Source organism: Camponotus vicinus, unplaced genomic scaffold (assembly GCF_025532165.1).
Source record: "Camponotus vicinus isolate PSW18456_S1 unplaced genomic scaffold, iyCamVici1.0 SCAF_5, whole genome shotgun sequence".
Taxonomy (NCBI): Eukaryota; Metazoa; Arthropoda; class Insecta; order Hymenoptera; family Formicidae; genus Camponotus; species Camponotus vicinus.
The window spans coordinates 14988474-15003559 of record NW_028141977.1 but is presented as its reverse complement, the minus strand read 5'-3'; the positions used below and the strand labels follow the sequence as shown (position 1 = coordinate 15003559).

The 15086-nt window shown below is 37.9% G+C and overlaps 3 protein-coding genes across 3 annotated transcripts; 2 read left to right on the top strand and 1 right to left on the bottom strand.

Annotated features, from left to right (window-relative positions):
- Nucleotides 1–107: 107 nt before the first annotated feature.
- On the bottom strand, nt 108–7139 carry Pabp (poly(A) binding protein). The gene is made up of 4 exons (XM_083100113.1): nt 6394–7139; nt 4281–4591; nt 3205–4153; nt 108–1683 (listed from the first exon to the last, which is right to left on the bottom strand). Exons 1-4 carry the CDS (start codon nt 6584–6586, stop codon nt 1229–1231), a joined length of 1908 nt encoding a protein of 635 aa, XP_082956239.1. The 5' UTR covers nt 6587–7139; the 3' UTR covers nt 108–1228.
- Nucleotides 7140–7623: 484 nt separating this feature from the next.
- LOC145972555 (cytochrome b-c1 complex subunit 7) lies at nt 7624–8760 on the top strand. Its single transcript, XM_083101282.1, has 4 exons — nt 7624–7782; nt 7888–7938; nt 8307–8473; nt 8549–8760. The coding sequence occupies exons 1-4, from the start codon at nt 7755–7757 to the stop codon at nt 8624–8626; spliced, it is 324 nt and encodes a 107-aa protein (XP_082957408.1). The 5' UTR covers nt 7624–7754; the 3' UTR covers nt 8627–8760.
- An 865-nt stretch (nt 8761–9625) lies between these two features.
- Napi-iii (Na[+]-dependent inorganic phosphate cotransporter type III) lies at nt 9626–14929 on the top strand. The gene is made up of 6 exons (XM_083101274.1): nt 9626–10374; nt 11755–12632; nt 12776–12982; nt 13056–13266; nt 13451–14106; nt 14586–14929. Exons 2-6 carry the CDS (start codon nt 12429–12431, stop codon nt 14814–14816), a joined length of 1509 nt encoding a protein of 502 aa, XP_082957400.1. The 5' UTR covers nt 9626–10374; nt 11755–12428; the 3' UTR covers nt 14817–14929.
- The last annotated feature ends 157 nt before the right edge of the window (nt 14930–15086 follow it).

Here is a 15086-nt window from a genome sequence, read left to right as displayed (position 1 = left end):
ATGTATGACATTAATCGCAAAATGCTGGAACAATTGTCATTTTTCCCCCCTCGATTCGCCCAACCTCGTATCTTGTTTCGAGTGTAAATCAATTAGTACTTGGTGTGTAATCGTAGAATCAAAGAATTTATTATACTGGAAAAAAAGGAATACATATTCGAAATCCAAAGCAATATCGCGCGTACACAAGGCGCGCAGGAAAGAAAAAAATGGAACTTCTTATGAACTGATGACATCATTAATCTCTCGTTATCGCTCGAGTATCATTTTACACGAGAGTCTGCGACAGTCGCAGAACGTAAGGCGAGCCGAGTTATACCGAGTATAACCGTTATTTATCTTTCGATAAACTGTAAGGGAACTGAAGAAGGTAAGAAGAAGGAAGAGTACTCGACAGAAATGCTACGCCTTTTTCTCTCGATCTTTTCTTAAATTAAAAATATATGTTTAGGAAAGGAAAATACGCAGGGAAAATTTAAAAAACTGCGATCAGCGGACGCAATAGTTGCAGATACTGTTGAGCAACAACTGTCACTTAATGATTGATACATATTTTCAGGCTTTTATACATCGAATAGTTTTTTTTCTGAAACTGATCGTCTAACCGTTACGTTCGCCGAACGCGCTTTAATCTATTTTTTAAATTTTTATTTTTATTTTTAATCGGACTTTTTGAAAACAATATTCAATTATTTTAAATTTACAATTAAATTGATATAAAATTACATTATCTTTGTTTCGTTTCTTTTTATTTTCTTTTTCTGAATATTTCTATTTTTTTCTGAATTTGTATATAATTGAGTTAATATAAAATTACATATAATAATCTCTCTTTTTTTTCATTCTCATCTCTTTTTTGAAGTAGACGCGATTAAACTTTTATATTTAAATTCTAAATATGCTTATATCTATAAATATTTTTACGCAATAAATTTACTTTCAAAAATAGACAGCGATTTGTAAGTAACTGTCGTTAATTAACGTATCAGAGTAAAAAAAAAAAAAAGAAAAACATAAATATATTTTGAAAAAAAAATTTATTAGTGTAAGTCTTTTTTTATATGCATTTTACATTCAAATATGTCAAATTAGTCGCGTCTAATTCAGAAAAAAATAAAAATAAAAAAAAGAGATTATCATATGTAATTTTATATCAATTTAACTATATATTTAAAACAATTGAATATTGTTTCCCGACAAAAAGTCTGATCTCACAAAGCACGGTCTCTTATTCCTTTTTCGGTGCAACAGCTTGTTTGGCCTGATGAGCCTGTAACACGGCCACGGCCTCCTCGACCTTGGCTTTCAAGGATTCGTTGTGCTCCAACATGTGAAGCAGCTCGCTGTTATCGATCTCCAACAGCATACCGGTGATCTTGCCGGTCAATGACGGATACATGCATTGAATGAGCGGGAACAATCGTTCGCCGAGCATCTGCTTCTGCTCTTGAGGTGGCGCCGCAGCCAACATCGACGCGGTAAGCGGCTCCTGGCCTTGAATATGTACGGCCTGCTGCACCGAAGGGCCGCTCGGTGCAGGTAACGCCATAGCCGTCTGCGGCGGGTTACGCATGTTCGCAGTATATTTGTAATTCGGCGGACGACTCTGACCGGGCGAAACCCCGACAGCGGGCCCGGCCATGGAACGGCTTTGCATGTTGGCGCCACCAACTGCTTGTTGACCTTAAAGGAGAAGAAAAAAATATCAATTGTGCGTGAACTCTCACGATAATAAAACTAAATATAATTGTTACGTTACATCTATTACAACAATGCTCGAGGCAGTTGTCTATTGTCAACTTAGAAGAGTAATGGTAAACATCAGATGTTGAACGAATGCGTCATTTTAATGTTTTCCTGGGAATAATTTACTATCTTTGATAATTAATGATTGATATAAAAAGTAGTTATAAGAATCAACTGCAATTAAAAAATAAGTTTTTCGATTATGCCGATAGTAATGATTATTTTCGAGTCGCATGATTTTAAATATCATCATTATACCAATACACATATAAAATCGATGAACTTTAAGCTTTATTTACAGTATACTATAAACATAATTCAAATAACATAAAAACAAGATATTTTAAATGTATATATCCGCGTACCCTCAATTCCGTTGAGGACTATACCGGTTACATTTCTGTCACTCTTCATATAATTCTTTCTCGCTACATTATTTATAATATATTATGAAAGTTTCGAATAGCTTCGCGAGTCGTGAAAATCTTGAATGTTTTGATATTCTTAAAGGTCAATTATTGTCGCAACACATATTAAATGTTCTTATACATCTTTCTACACATGTAATTTTAAATATATATAAGAATTATTTATAATTTCAATTTAAGCAAGCATTTAATTAGATTGGATAGTTATTATATAGTTAACTCATCCAACTATATAATTAACTACCATTTTACAAATTAGAATTCGAGACTATAATATCGATTTAATTCGTAAAATCTATATTATTAGTCATTTTAAACTGATGCATAAAACTCACAGACAGAAAATTAACGATTTATTTTGCTTATCTTAATATTCTTTCTTTATAAATATTCTTTGAAAGTATACACAGCTTTTTTCGGAATTAGTCACTATTTAAGTCTTTTATTTAGGTTGAGAAAGATAATTATGATATTAAAATTTTGTAATTTGTTTGATGACAAAATAATCACATATATAAATGTGGAAATATATAGTATTACAGAAAATTCGATGATGGACTCATATAGATTGCATAATCTTTACAATAAATAATAAAATTACTTAAAAAAATAAGCTTTTATTACATATAAAAAAATATAAATAATAAAAATATATCTCCTTCCTTAACATGTTCTATTAAAATCATTTTCTATTTCCAAAACAGATATAAATAGAAAATAGATTTAGTCGACAAAGATAATCCTTTTATTAAAAAATCCCTTTCAAAAAAATTAATTCAAGAAAATATTTCTATTCGTCCATGCTTTTTAAAATATTAAAAGTCTCCAAGTTTTCTAAGGATTCGAAGCAGTCTAAAGTGTTCCGAATTTTTGTAAGATAATACGAATTTTTATCTAAATTTGTGATAAGATATACTTTGATACAATGAAATGAATACAAAGTGAGATGATGATGACAAAACCTAAGCGTAAACTTGAATCATAGGCGCTGTATATAAACGCTGATTACCTTTCTTACTTCTTTTCGTACCTGTGATAGGTCTGGCGGACATGCTGTTACGCAAGGCGCCAGCCTGTGCGGCGGGGGCACGCGGCGCCGCTCGGAAGGGAGCAGATTGCATCGATGCGAATCCGGAGTTTCCGGTCTGCGCATTCGGTCGTACTTGATTCGGTTGCGCTGGCCAGCGCGGAGTGGCGCGGATCTGAGCCATCTGAGCGGGACCATAGAAGCGTTGCGGTTGCGGCAACGTGGGAACAAAGTAACTGCCGGCATTGCCCGGCTGGAATATCTGGCCCATTTGCTGCATGCGTACGTTCGCCATGCGTTGCATGTATTGAGAGGCGAGATGCGCTTTACGATCCTCCTTCCGCTGCGCCAGAGCGACGTAGAGTGGCTTCGAGCCCACGATTCTTCCGTTCATCTCCGTGACAGCCTTAGTGGCCTCTTCCGGCTGCGAGAAACACACGAAACCGAAACCCTTACTACGACCCTCTTCCATCATTACCTTCGCGGATGTGATCGTGCCAAACGGCGTAAATTCCTTGCGCAGACGCTCGTCGTCGATCGTATCGTCCAAATTCTTCACGTAGAGGTTCACACCCTGGTAACGATTCAGTCGTTCGATCTTCAGCTGTTCGAACTTTCGCTTGAGCTCCTGCTGGCGCTCCGCTTTCTTCTGGGCGCGGCCGACGTACATACACTTGCCTTCAGAGATGTCCTTGCCGTTCAGCTCGAGCACCGCCTGCTCGGCCGCATCCGGGTCCTCGAACGCGACGAATCCAAAGCCGCGCGATTTGCCGTCGTCCTTGCTCATCACTTTATGACTGGTAATGGTCCCGTATTTCTCGAACATCTCTTTAAGTTTGTCGTCCGTCATGTCTTCACCAAAGTTCTTCACGTAGACATTCGTGAAGAGCTTGGCCTTCTCGCCCAATTCCTTTTCGCGTTCCTTGCGTGGGATAAATTTACCGACGTACACCTGTGCGTGCGATTCGTTCCAATTTCGAAGGAAAAAAAAACACAGAAAAGAAACACGTTAGTATCGGTAAGTAAATCGATTGAATCTTTTGTTTTAATAATAAGGAATAAAAAGTGTGAAACTTTACCTTCTTGCCGTTCAATAACATGCCATTGACCTTGTCAATAGATTTATTGGCTGCCTCCTCGGTCTCAAAATGGACGAAACCGTATCCTTTAGAGGCGCCCGACTCGTCCTGCGCAACCTTGCAGCTTAATATGTTACCGAAAGCGGAGAATGTATCATACATTGCTTTATTGTCTATGTTTTTGTCTAGATTCTTTATGAATACATTTCCGACGCCCGATTTGCGTAGGGAAGGATCACGCTGGGACCACATGATTCGAATAGGCCGCCCCTTTATCATGTCAAAATTCATAGTATCGAGGGCGCGTTCGGCTGAAACATAAATATTCATATAAATATATTTAATGTGCAAAAATTCTCCTGTGGAATGTAAAATAAAATTTTAATGTGGCGTTATAAAAGAATTTATGTCTTATCGTTAAACAAATTTATACGCGAATGTACAAGTGTCGTTTGCGCGATTAAAGAGACATATTTGTAAAAAATATTTAGCTGTAAAATTAAATTATCAAGTTAAATTGGCATTTTTTTTATATGATTTCGTTCATCGATATCAAAAGAATTTTTTTTATATGGTTTCGTTCATTGATATCAAAAGAAGTAAACACTTGTCTGATAAGAAAATCCGAGAAATATTCGATTATAAGGTGATAATAAAAGAAAGTCTGAAATAGCATTGAATTGATAACAAAGGAAAAGTCGAGCGACATAAAATTTCACGAAAGAAACAGGCGGAAAAAGCGGAATCGAAAGTTTCCGTTTCGAATCTCTATTTATGTGATAGAAATCCAAGGTTAAGGGGAAAAAAAAAAGAGGTAAAAGCTGTTTATTTTTTACGACCAAAAAGAGGACCGTATACTCGTTTCTAGGTCTTTTCGTATATTTTTTATCGTACTTTCTGTATTTTCAGAGCGAAATAGACGTTATTTGACTTGGAATTTTTACGAAAAAGTAAAGAGATATAATTTAGAAAGTACATCAAAGATTTCTATTTCTCAGTATTTTTTTGTTTCCTTTTTTGCAATATATTTATGATGGTAAATTATAGAACTACTAAATCTCTATAAATTATAGAGATTCATTCATTTTTATTGCATTTCCTACATTTTGCTTCGACATAGCTATCTTATTTTAAAAATGCAAGAAAGAATATAGAACTAAACCAAAAAATCCAAGCATGAAGCGTAGATAAAAGTGTAATAATTGACAAGGGAGAAAGAAATCAAGGAATATATTGTCGTTGGTCAGTTTCTTTGTCGTTTTCGTTATCGAGATGCCTGTAGGTAGAAGCCAAAAGAACACAAAGATAATAGAAAGATAAAAAAATTGTTTTCAGCTTTCCTCTCTTTCTTTCTTTGCCGGCGGATATACTCGTCCTTTGTATCGCCGCGTGGAACAAGTCCGAAGGTTAGATAAGGGTGGGGGACATTCTTTGATTTTTGTTTTCAACGGACATCTGGAATTTTTTCTTCTTTTATCTCGCTCTTCGTCATCTCCGTACATCTCGAATTCCGCGGAAAAAGGACGCATACGGACGAAAAATAACAAGTTATGTTTTAGAAAAATCAGTCCCCTCGGTATAAGAAGCAAACGGACACGCGCTCGTCGTCGAAAAACGCAGGATCCACGTTTGCCTGCGCGGCTGCACCTTTTCTAGATTTCTCTTCCCTCCTCCCTCTCTTTCTAGGCCATTTTCATCTTACACGCGCGAAACGCGTGAAAAGCGCGGGGTGACGCGTGCAGAGCCGAAAATTCGGGCCAGTTTCCACGCGACCGCGATCGTGGAATTCTCGATTTCTCGGGAAAAAATGTAATGAAAAAAAAAAAAAAAAAAAAAAAGATTAAGAAACCCTTTTTTTCTCCCGTTGTCACGAGACGGTTTAACCGTTAACTGCCATGACGGAACGACAAAGACGACGACGACGGCGCGAATCCAACATGGCGGACGGCAACAGAACAGCAGGCACGTAACGCGCGGCACGTGTGTGAGGCACATGCAGCAGGCGGTCGCCATTTGCGCGCGCGCGCGGGGCTCCACGTTGCGTCACGCATTCGCGATGACACGGGATAGCGCATAGAGACGTAGAGAGATAAATCGCAATGCGATGACTCACCGTCAGCCGGTTGCTGGAAGTTGACATATGCGTAGCCGAGCGAGCGACGGGTGATCATGTCGCGGCATACGCGTATCGACAATACGGGACCCGCCGACGAGAACTTCTCGAACAGCATCGCCTCGGTGATGTCGGTGTGCAGATCGCCCACGTAGAGCGAGGCCATCGGGTAGTTGGGCGCTCCGGGATTCATGATGCTGGCGGCTGCGGAGTATCTTGCTTCTTCGAGCTCTCACCGAAGGGAAAGAGAGAGGTGGATGGATGGATGGAGAGAGAGAGAGAGAGAGAGAGAGAGGAGAGATATACCAATATGGATGGATCGAGAGCCGCGCTCCTTCCGAGATTCCCGATTCCAAATTTCCTTTGGCTTCGCGAACGCCGAGGATTTTTCGCTTCTCGCCCCCTCCGCTTCACCTCTTCCTCCTCTTCTTCCTCGCAATATGGCTCGTCCTCTTTCCGACTTTCCGCACCGAGTCCTCTCTTGTCTCGTGCTAGCGTCGCGTCCCGTCACTCGCACACTGCCAGGGTTACGACGGTTTTCGCCTACGGTTTTGCGATTTTTTTGTATGCGTTTTTTCGGAGACTTTTTTACTTTTTTTTTGGGGTTTTTCTAGAAGAGTTAGTTTCACGAATGAACGTAGGTTGTGTGGCCTATTTCAGCGAAAGAGGAGACACACAACCAAACGTGAACACAACTCTACTCTTACTGAGGCAGAAGAGCGTCGTGGACAGTCGCGGAACTTCCTGCGCGCGTTTATATACCCGGCCGCGCAACCGTCTCGTCCACTTCCGGCGAAGTAGTCCCCCTTCGAGCTTCAGCGACATCTACGATTAGGGATATTTGCGTTTGGCCAACCTCGCGTAGCGTCCATAGACTCGAGACTGGGACTGCGTTCCAAAATTCACTGCCAGTACTGAAAATCTATAGTTTACGTGACGTACACTATAGATTTTCAGAACTGGCAGTGAATTTTGGAACACAGCCTGGATAGGCAAAAGGGTATCTTGATTGGCTATCGGATAAGAAATTTCTAGGGTCCCGAAAGTGTGTTATTTTTACGAACTTATTGGCGTTTTCGAATGGTCGGGTAGTTTACTAGACGTCATTGACCAATCACAGCCATTCTTCTGAAGAATATAACTATACGTTCTTCAGAAGAATGGCTGTGATTGGCCAATAACGTTTAGTAAACTACCCTGGGTCGGATCAAACCCGATCATTCGAAAACGTCATGTGACTGTCAAACCTGTCAAACACTCTTCGCCATTTAATTTTTGGACAAGTCGATTGCATCGCGAAGACGGGTAATTTCTTCCGCGATTTTCGTTAAAAACTTCTAATTTCAAAATCATCCTTGAAAATGAGTAAACAGATGAATCGGTTGATCAGTAAGTAGACAATTTTAAAGTCTACTTGTAACGAAATTTGATGTGATTTTGTTTCTTTACACAATTGAGATACAGATTCTTACATAATACATTACTTGTTTTCAGCCACCAGCTTCAGAAAATGGTGCTATAACCTCTCCGGATTTAATCAATATGGTAATGGCAGATTTATATCCTAAGCTTGCATTAAAATTAGTTATTACCAATTTGATACGGTTAATGTGCTTAACCTGATTTTTATGTAACGGTAACATATTTTTCTACATATAAAAATTGGCTTTTAACAACTCGCTTTTGTTGATTTTTTACATATAATATTTGTAGTCATATCTTTATTTTATTGTACACTGAATATACTATTTAATTTGAATTATATCTGCGATATAGCATTTCGTATTGCTTGCATATATATTTATATCTTATATAAAAATGGCATCGATAAGCAATAATTTACATATGGCTAACATTCTGACAGTGGAAGAATTATTACATGTTTGAAAAAATTAATTAATTGTTCTGTTAAGGATTACAGAGGGATGATTGTCTATTTGAGAGTGAGGATGTAAAAGAAGCGCTAAGACGCCTTCCTCAGCATATCGTAGATGAACGTAATTTTCGTATAGCGAGAGCCTTGCTGTTGGATGCCAATAAGCGGCTCCTACCTAAAGAACAGTGGACTAAATTTGAAGAAGTATGTAAACATTGATCGCCAGTTATATCGCTCGGTCAATTCAAACTTCATTTGGCTAAGAAGATATTTTTATAGGATGTACTGTATCTCCAACCATACATCGAGGCAGTCAAGAAAGAACGCGAAGAAAGAGAAAAGTGGGACATGGAGTAAGATGTAATATGATGCAACAGTTGTTATAGTAAATGTAACAAAAATTTACTTATGTTCTCTAATGCACGCTTTGTGCGATGAAGAATTATGGTCTGTACATATATATTTAAGATAAATAGATATTAAATAAATTATATTCGCTTTTCCTTTAAAAAGAAAAAAATAGTTATTTATGAAACTAAGCGATGATTTTCTTCGACGCTTTTCAAGTAATATCCTGCATTCTTGGTTGCATTGCAACATCCATCTTATTTCCTAAACGACCATTTCCAAATAACTCGATAAACTTATAAAAATAGTCATTAGTAAAACATTTAATTTATATTATTATTAGTATTTGATTATCGTGACGCGCGCGTGTTTATCTAAATAATTGATAACTTATTGCGTAAGGAATATTAAATGAATTTCTCAACAATACAACTCATAATCGAAAATTAATTGTTCTCGCGTCTATTCGCAGCTTATTTAGTATTCCTTACTTAATGACGCAAATTATCGGTTGTTTAAGCGAGTACTCATTTACGATAATTAAACGATAATAAATTATAATGATGTTAATATGTAATGTTGACACATTCTCATTGATTAATTTGTTTGTTCAAGGGAGAATGGAAAATACACAGTGACGTAATAAATATAGCAGAATTATATAAATAAAATGAATGCGCTGTGTATTAGATTTATATATATATATTTAATGATAGGTGAAAAAAACAAAAAAAACAATTTTTAAAATAATTTTTGGGTAGACTTAAGACACGAATTTACATAATTTAATTCTTGTATAATTTCGTTCTCTGATGATAATTTTAAACATAAAAAATATTGATATTTTTAAAACTGCACGTATAGAATATATGAAATATATGAATATATAAATAGAAATTTTTTTTTTTTGAAAATTTTAATTGTTACATATTTATGTGGAATTTAAAAGCCACAATGAGAGTGATTTTTAATAAGTATCTTTGAATTGTCGTTTTGAATTACAGTTCTTCCTCATCTTGGATTTAAAAAAAAAATTACATGGGTCAAACTTTCTGAGTGAAAATTGCTACTCCTTCGCATTTTTATGAGATATCAAACTTTAAGTTAAAACTTTTTCGACTTTTTGCAATTTATAAATCGATACCTCGACATTACAAAACGACTAATATTGAGTGCTTTTTATTTAGCGACATAAGTCGACACAAGCATCATTCTATCTTTTTTCAGTGAATAACAACAAACAAAGATAGAATGACACTTGTATCGACTTGTGTCGCTAAATGGAAAGCATCCATTGTATACTTGTTCCTCAGTATCCATGGACATGCGGACGAATTTTACCAGACCGGATATCCGGGAAAACGAGGAAGCCTCGACAGGATTCGACCGGCGTGGTGCCAACACAAGGATCATCTATTGATCATCATTGAGCCGCATCATCATCCCCCGTGGCATGCATTTCGCGGGCAAATTGACGGATCAATATCTCACCCCCACGCGGACGGCATCGCGACGAGAGCGAACGAGCGGCCGTCAGAGCTTCAAGAACGCTGAGCGGTTTCGGGTCTCGCGCGGCTGCTGCTGCTACTGGTGATTCGCCGGTGGATTTCTTCGAGAAACGCGAATATCTCTGGAACGCGTTGCTCATTCCTGTCTGCTCGGATGACCACCCGGCTGTGTGACCGTCGACGTTATACCCGCAACGTGCTGAAGGACACGACGCGTGTTGGCCAGCACGAAAAATAACTCGGAGCGTGGTAATATTGGAATCTCCTTAATATCGAACTCTCGAGTCTTTCATTGGTTATTTCCTTTATGAGAAATAACTCGAGGATTAAATCGAGAATTTTTATCATCGTTTTATCTTCGACAGTTGATCCGATCATTTGACGGGACGCGCGTACATGTAAATGGAGGGAAAAAAATAATTGGCGACTTTTTTTGGGGCGTCTTCTCTAATTTCAAGCATAAAAATTCAGATTTGTGTACTTTATAATCGTATAATTGTCAATTGATGCTATTGTAATGTAAAAATTGTAAAAGTTCTTATAATGGACGAATTTTTCGTTCCGAAAGTTTTTGAGGGTGATATTTCTCTAGATATCAGAGATTGAAAAAAACGCTTCTCTATGAGTTTCAAGGCGAACTTGTGACTTGTGATATTAATTTTCTTATCGCTATACAGTTCGAGGATCGAATTATGCGGCGGATGACTCAGGGGTCGCTCGTCGGGGCTTTGCACGGGGCGGTTTCGATCGTTAGCCGTCGTGCTGTCGCCAAAATTTATGACTTTTCGACGCTCTTTCTTGGCAAGGGATTCCGAAAATCCTGAATATTAGAAAAAAAGTGTATTATAATAATCTGAGAATGACGTAAGAACGGCTTTAAGTTAGAATCTCGTGAGGGGAAGAGGGGGAAGGAGAAAAATCAGTAGGAGTATAACGATCGGATAATTCGTTGCATGCAATACTGCATTCAGCCGGCTGAAAGGAAGTTTCGCGACTCGTTCCTCGAAAGAATCTAAATTTAATATTCTCATTATATCGAATTTTTTCTTTTTCTGTGTGTCTTTTCTTTTTTCGATCGAATAAGTTTCAAATTAGTTAGATTTTTGACGATTTTTTTAGCAATTAATTTTTTTTCAGCTATGTGAAAACGAGTATTCGGCATTTATTGTATATATGTGGATTCTTTTATCATATTTTTTATAATAGTCTAATCTATTATATCAGAAAATATTTTACATTACAAATAAAAAAATTCTTATTTAATCATTTTAATTACATTTTATAAGCATAATTTCATAAAATATATATATTTTTTTATTTTTATTTCTTTTTCCAAGAAAATTAATCGAAGAAACAAATACAAACGTAAATTTTTCAAAAAACAGTGGTTATTTAATTTTAAATTTTAAATATATAATCACACACATAAGAGAGAGATTTGAAAACGAGGAATTGTATATATGTGTGTATTTGTGTAATGATAATAAAAATTATATATATTATGAATAAAATACTTACTTTATACTGGAGAAAATTGATAAAAAACTGTAATTTAAAATAGTTTATATTGTAATATAAAATACTTTATACTGGAGAGTTGATAAAATGTTGTAATACATTTATATGCAGATGCGGGGAATACAGCGACCGGCGTATTTCCACACAAGGAAAACGCTGACAGAGGAACTGATAGAAGAAGACTCGAAGATCGTACGCCACAATCTCGATCTCGAGGAACAGTACTCGACGATCATAACGAGGATAGTCGGTGAATAATTATTCTCGTTCTTCGAGTTTACTTAATTCGACACAGTTGTGCATCGACGACCTGTGACGAAATTACATCACGATGTTAAAAATTAAATCAGGTGCTGCGCCAAAACACTACCTCTGCTACATGTACAAAACTATTGAAGAATTGATCGTATTAGGGCTACAATGAAGATAGATACATTATATTATATTATATTATGAAAAAAATTATATATATATACATTCTTTCACAAGTATATATAGAAAGAATATATTCTGATGAATAAGCGTTTACACATACAGTATTGCTATAACATTCTGTATCAGAAAAGGTTCTTCCTTGTGCTACGAGGTTACTCTTAAGCGATTAATCGCAATTAATTGTTATGGAAGCGTTTAGGAAAAGAGAAGATACGACGACGATTTATGCCTACCATTTTTTTAACTGGCGAGGATAATAGAAGGATAATAAAACGCATAGCGGTTGCACACACGCGCAACACGAGGCTCAAGCAGAATAGATTTAAGCTAGCTAGAAGCGAAGAAAAACAATGAGTATACCGTACGATGAAAGCTTAATCTGGATAGTGGTGGTCGGTTTTATAGTGGCGTTCATTCTGGCGTTCGGTATTGGCGCCAACGATGTCGCCAACAGCTTCGGGACGAGCGTCGGTGCCGGAGTTCTTACGATATTCCAAGCCTGCGTTCTGGCGACCTTCTTCGAGATCGCAGGCGCTGTACTGATAGGATATAAGGTGAGTATCGCGATACTGATCATCAAATATCTATGAATATGATAAACGGATTCCATGAATAGATGTATAAATTCTATAAATTAAAAAATGAGATATAGACTTTCAAATAGTATTTTAATTCCACCTATTTTACTTTGCCGCAGGTTTCTGATACGATGCGAAAAGGTATACTGGACGTCTCGTTGTACGAAGGCCATGAGAAGGAGTTGATGTTAGGAGCATTGTCCAGTCTAGCCGGTTCTGGTATCTGGCTATTGCTGGCAACCGCGTTACGACTTCCAATTTCTGGTACGCATTCCATTGTTGGTGCTACAGTCGGATTTTCCCTTGTGTGCAGAGGTACCGCTGGGGTTAGTAGGGCTACAACGCGTTGCGATCTAGCGATAACGAGTGTCTTAATTTTAAATTGCGTTAACTGTACAGGTAAAATGGATAGCACTTGCTAATATAGCAGCGTCCTGGTTTGCTAGTCCCATACTCAGCGGAACCGTATCCTCCAGTATCTTCTGGCTCCTGAGAAAATACGTACTCAACTCTAACGATCCATTTGAGCAAGGTCTCTATATTCTCCCTGTGGCATACGGTCTGACCGTTGCTGTCAATATTTTGTCAATTGTACTCGACGGACCTAAATGTGAGTATTTTTCCGGAATGAAAGAGTTAATTCGCACTTGGACTCCAAAATTGTGTATTTTCAAAAAAAGAAAGCCTGAAAGAAAAATTTATATTATAAGGAAAAAATTGTATATTGTAAGAAGAAAATATGCCATCTCTACAAATAAAAATAATATTTATATCTTTTATTTTTAATTTTTCAGTATTAATGTTGGATCAATTGCCGTGGTGGGGTAGTTTGATAGCTGCGTTGCTACTGGGCACATTTGTCGCAGTGATCGTATATGTGTTCGTGGTACCGTGGCAAAGAGTGAGGATACTACTGGCATCGAACGGAAACGGTGAGGAGACGGGGACGCATTTTAGCGCCTGTCAAGACAAGAAGGAAACGACAGCATTGTCGGTGATCTCGGAGGTACCTTGCGGCGACAATAGTAACGGTAACGCGAAAACCAATTTAACGGTAACGACGCCGCAGTTGCGCGGCAATAGCAGCGAAAGCCCGTTGCTGATGGTCGCACAGGTGGATGCGGAGAACGCACAGGCAGACGGTATGATGGATAAAGAAGAGCAGCCGGAGGTTTCGCAGTTGTTTGCCTTTCTTCAGGTACTCACCGCGGCATTCGGTAGCTTCGCCCATGGTGGCAACGACGTAAGCAACGCGATCGGTCCACTTATCGCGCTCTGGGCGGTGTATGCGGAAGGCTCGGCTCGGCAAGAGGCTGAAACGTCCATACTTATACTCTTGTACGGCGGCCTAGGTATCTCCACGGGACTATGGGTATGGGGACGCAGAGTAATACGGACTTTGGGCCAGGACCTAGCGCGTATCACCCCAACGACCGGATTCACCATAGAGGTGATGGAATACGCGCTTATTTTGCGAAAAATTATCCAAGATTGACGCGAAATATATCAAGTTATACATATATGCATAAATTTGAATTTTCATAATAATTTATATAGTTATTTTCGTTGTTTTTATACACAGATAGAAAAAATATTAATACAAAGTACAAGCAAGAACAATTTGCAGTCAACGTAAAAAGAATACTTAACTCCATTAACTAAACTCCAATTAATTTAATTAGCGATTAACTTGTCAAATAATACCTGCAGTGTTTCGTTGACATGAATAGATTTTTTATTTTTTTATATTTTTGTAAAGAAAAAAATATTAGATTAAGTACATAGAAAAATTTCATTGTAAACAACATTCTGTCAGTTGAAATTAATCAAAGTTTGGTTTAAATTTACTCTAAAAATAATTACATATATTATGAAACATAAATATTATTTTCTCTCTTAAGAGTACATTATAAATTTGTTTTATTGCAGGTGGGATCCGCGGTGACGGTCCTGTTGGCAAGTAAGATCGGTCTACCCGTGTCAACGACGCATTGCAAAGTGGGATCGGTGGTATGCGTGGGATGGGCCTCACGCGGCGGCGAGGGGGTCTCGTGGAAGCTGTTTCGCAATATCGCGTTCGCGTGGCTGATCACCGTGCCGGTGGCCGGCTGCCTGTCCGCCGGCTGCATGGCCATCTTCCGCGAAGTAATGAGCCTGTGATCGTTGCGCGGCCGAGAAAACGCGGCTTTAGACGCAGAAAATCGCCATCCAAGTACCGCTCTCCTCTGTTGTCAATAAAAGTTCTTCAACAAATAAATATGGTCGAACAGAAACTCCATAATATTGTATCATGTTTATTCCTTTTTTTCGAGTCCGTTTAAGTTAAGCGTTTCAATAATCCTAAAAAAAAAAGAAATGAAAATGAATACCTCGGGGAGGTCGAGCTGCGCGGCGATACGAGGGTTAAAAATCGATGGAGGCAGCCTGCGT

Bases quoted from the DNA above. Each gene is read 5' to 3' on its own strand.
- Pabp (XM_083100113.1), bottom strand. From the start codon at position 6,586: ATGAATCCCGGAGCGCCCAACTACCCGATGGCCTCGCTCTACGTGGGC. The intron at 4,154-4,280 runs GTAAAGTTTCAC...TCGCACGCACAG, and splicing joins TGTTATTGAACGGCAAGAAG to GTGTACGTCGGTAAATTTAT. The intron at 1,684-3,204 runs GTACGAAAAGAA...TTCTCCTTTAAG, and splicing joins GTCCGCCAGACCTATCACAG to GTCAACAAGCAGTTGGTGGC.
- LOC145972555 (XM_083101282.1), top strand. From the start codon at position 7,755: ATGAGTAAACAGATGAATCGGTTGATCA. The intron at 7,783-7,887 runs GTAAGTAGACAA...ACTTGTTTTCAG, and splicing joins ACAGATGAATCGGTTGATCA to CCACCAGCTTCAGAAAATGG. The intron at 7,939-8,306 runs GTAATGGCAGAT...TGTTCTGTTAAG, and splicing joins CTCCGGATTTAATCAATATG to GATTACAGAGGGATGATTGT.
- Napi-iii (XM_083101274.1), top strand. From the start codon at position 12,429: ATGAGTATACCGTACGATGAAAGCTTAATCTGGATAGTGGTGGTCGGT. The intron at 13,267-13,450 runs GTGAGTATTTTT...TTAATTTTTCAG, and splicing joins TGTACTCGACGGACCTAAAT to TATTAATGTTGGATCAATTG. The intron at 14,107-14,585 runs GTGATGGAATAC...GTTTTATTGCAG, and splicing joins CGACCGGATTCACCATAGAG to GTGGGATCCGCGGTGACGGT.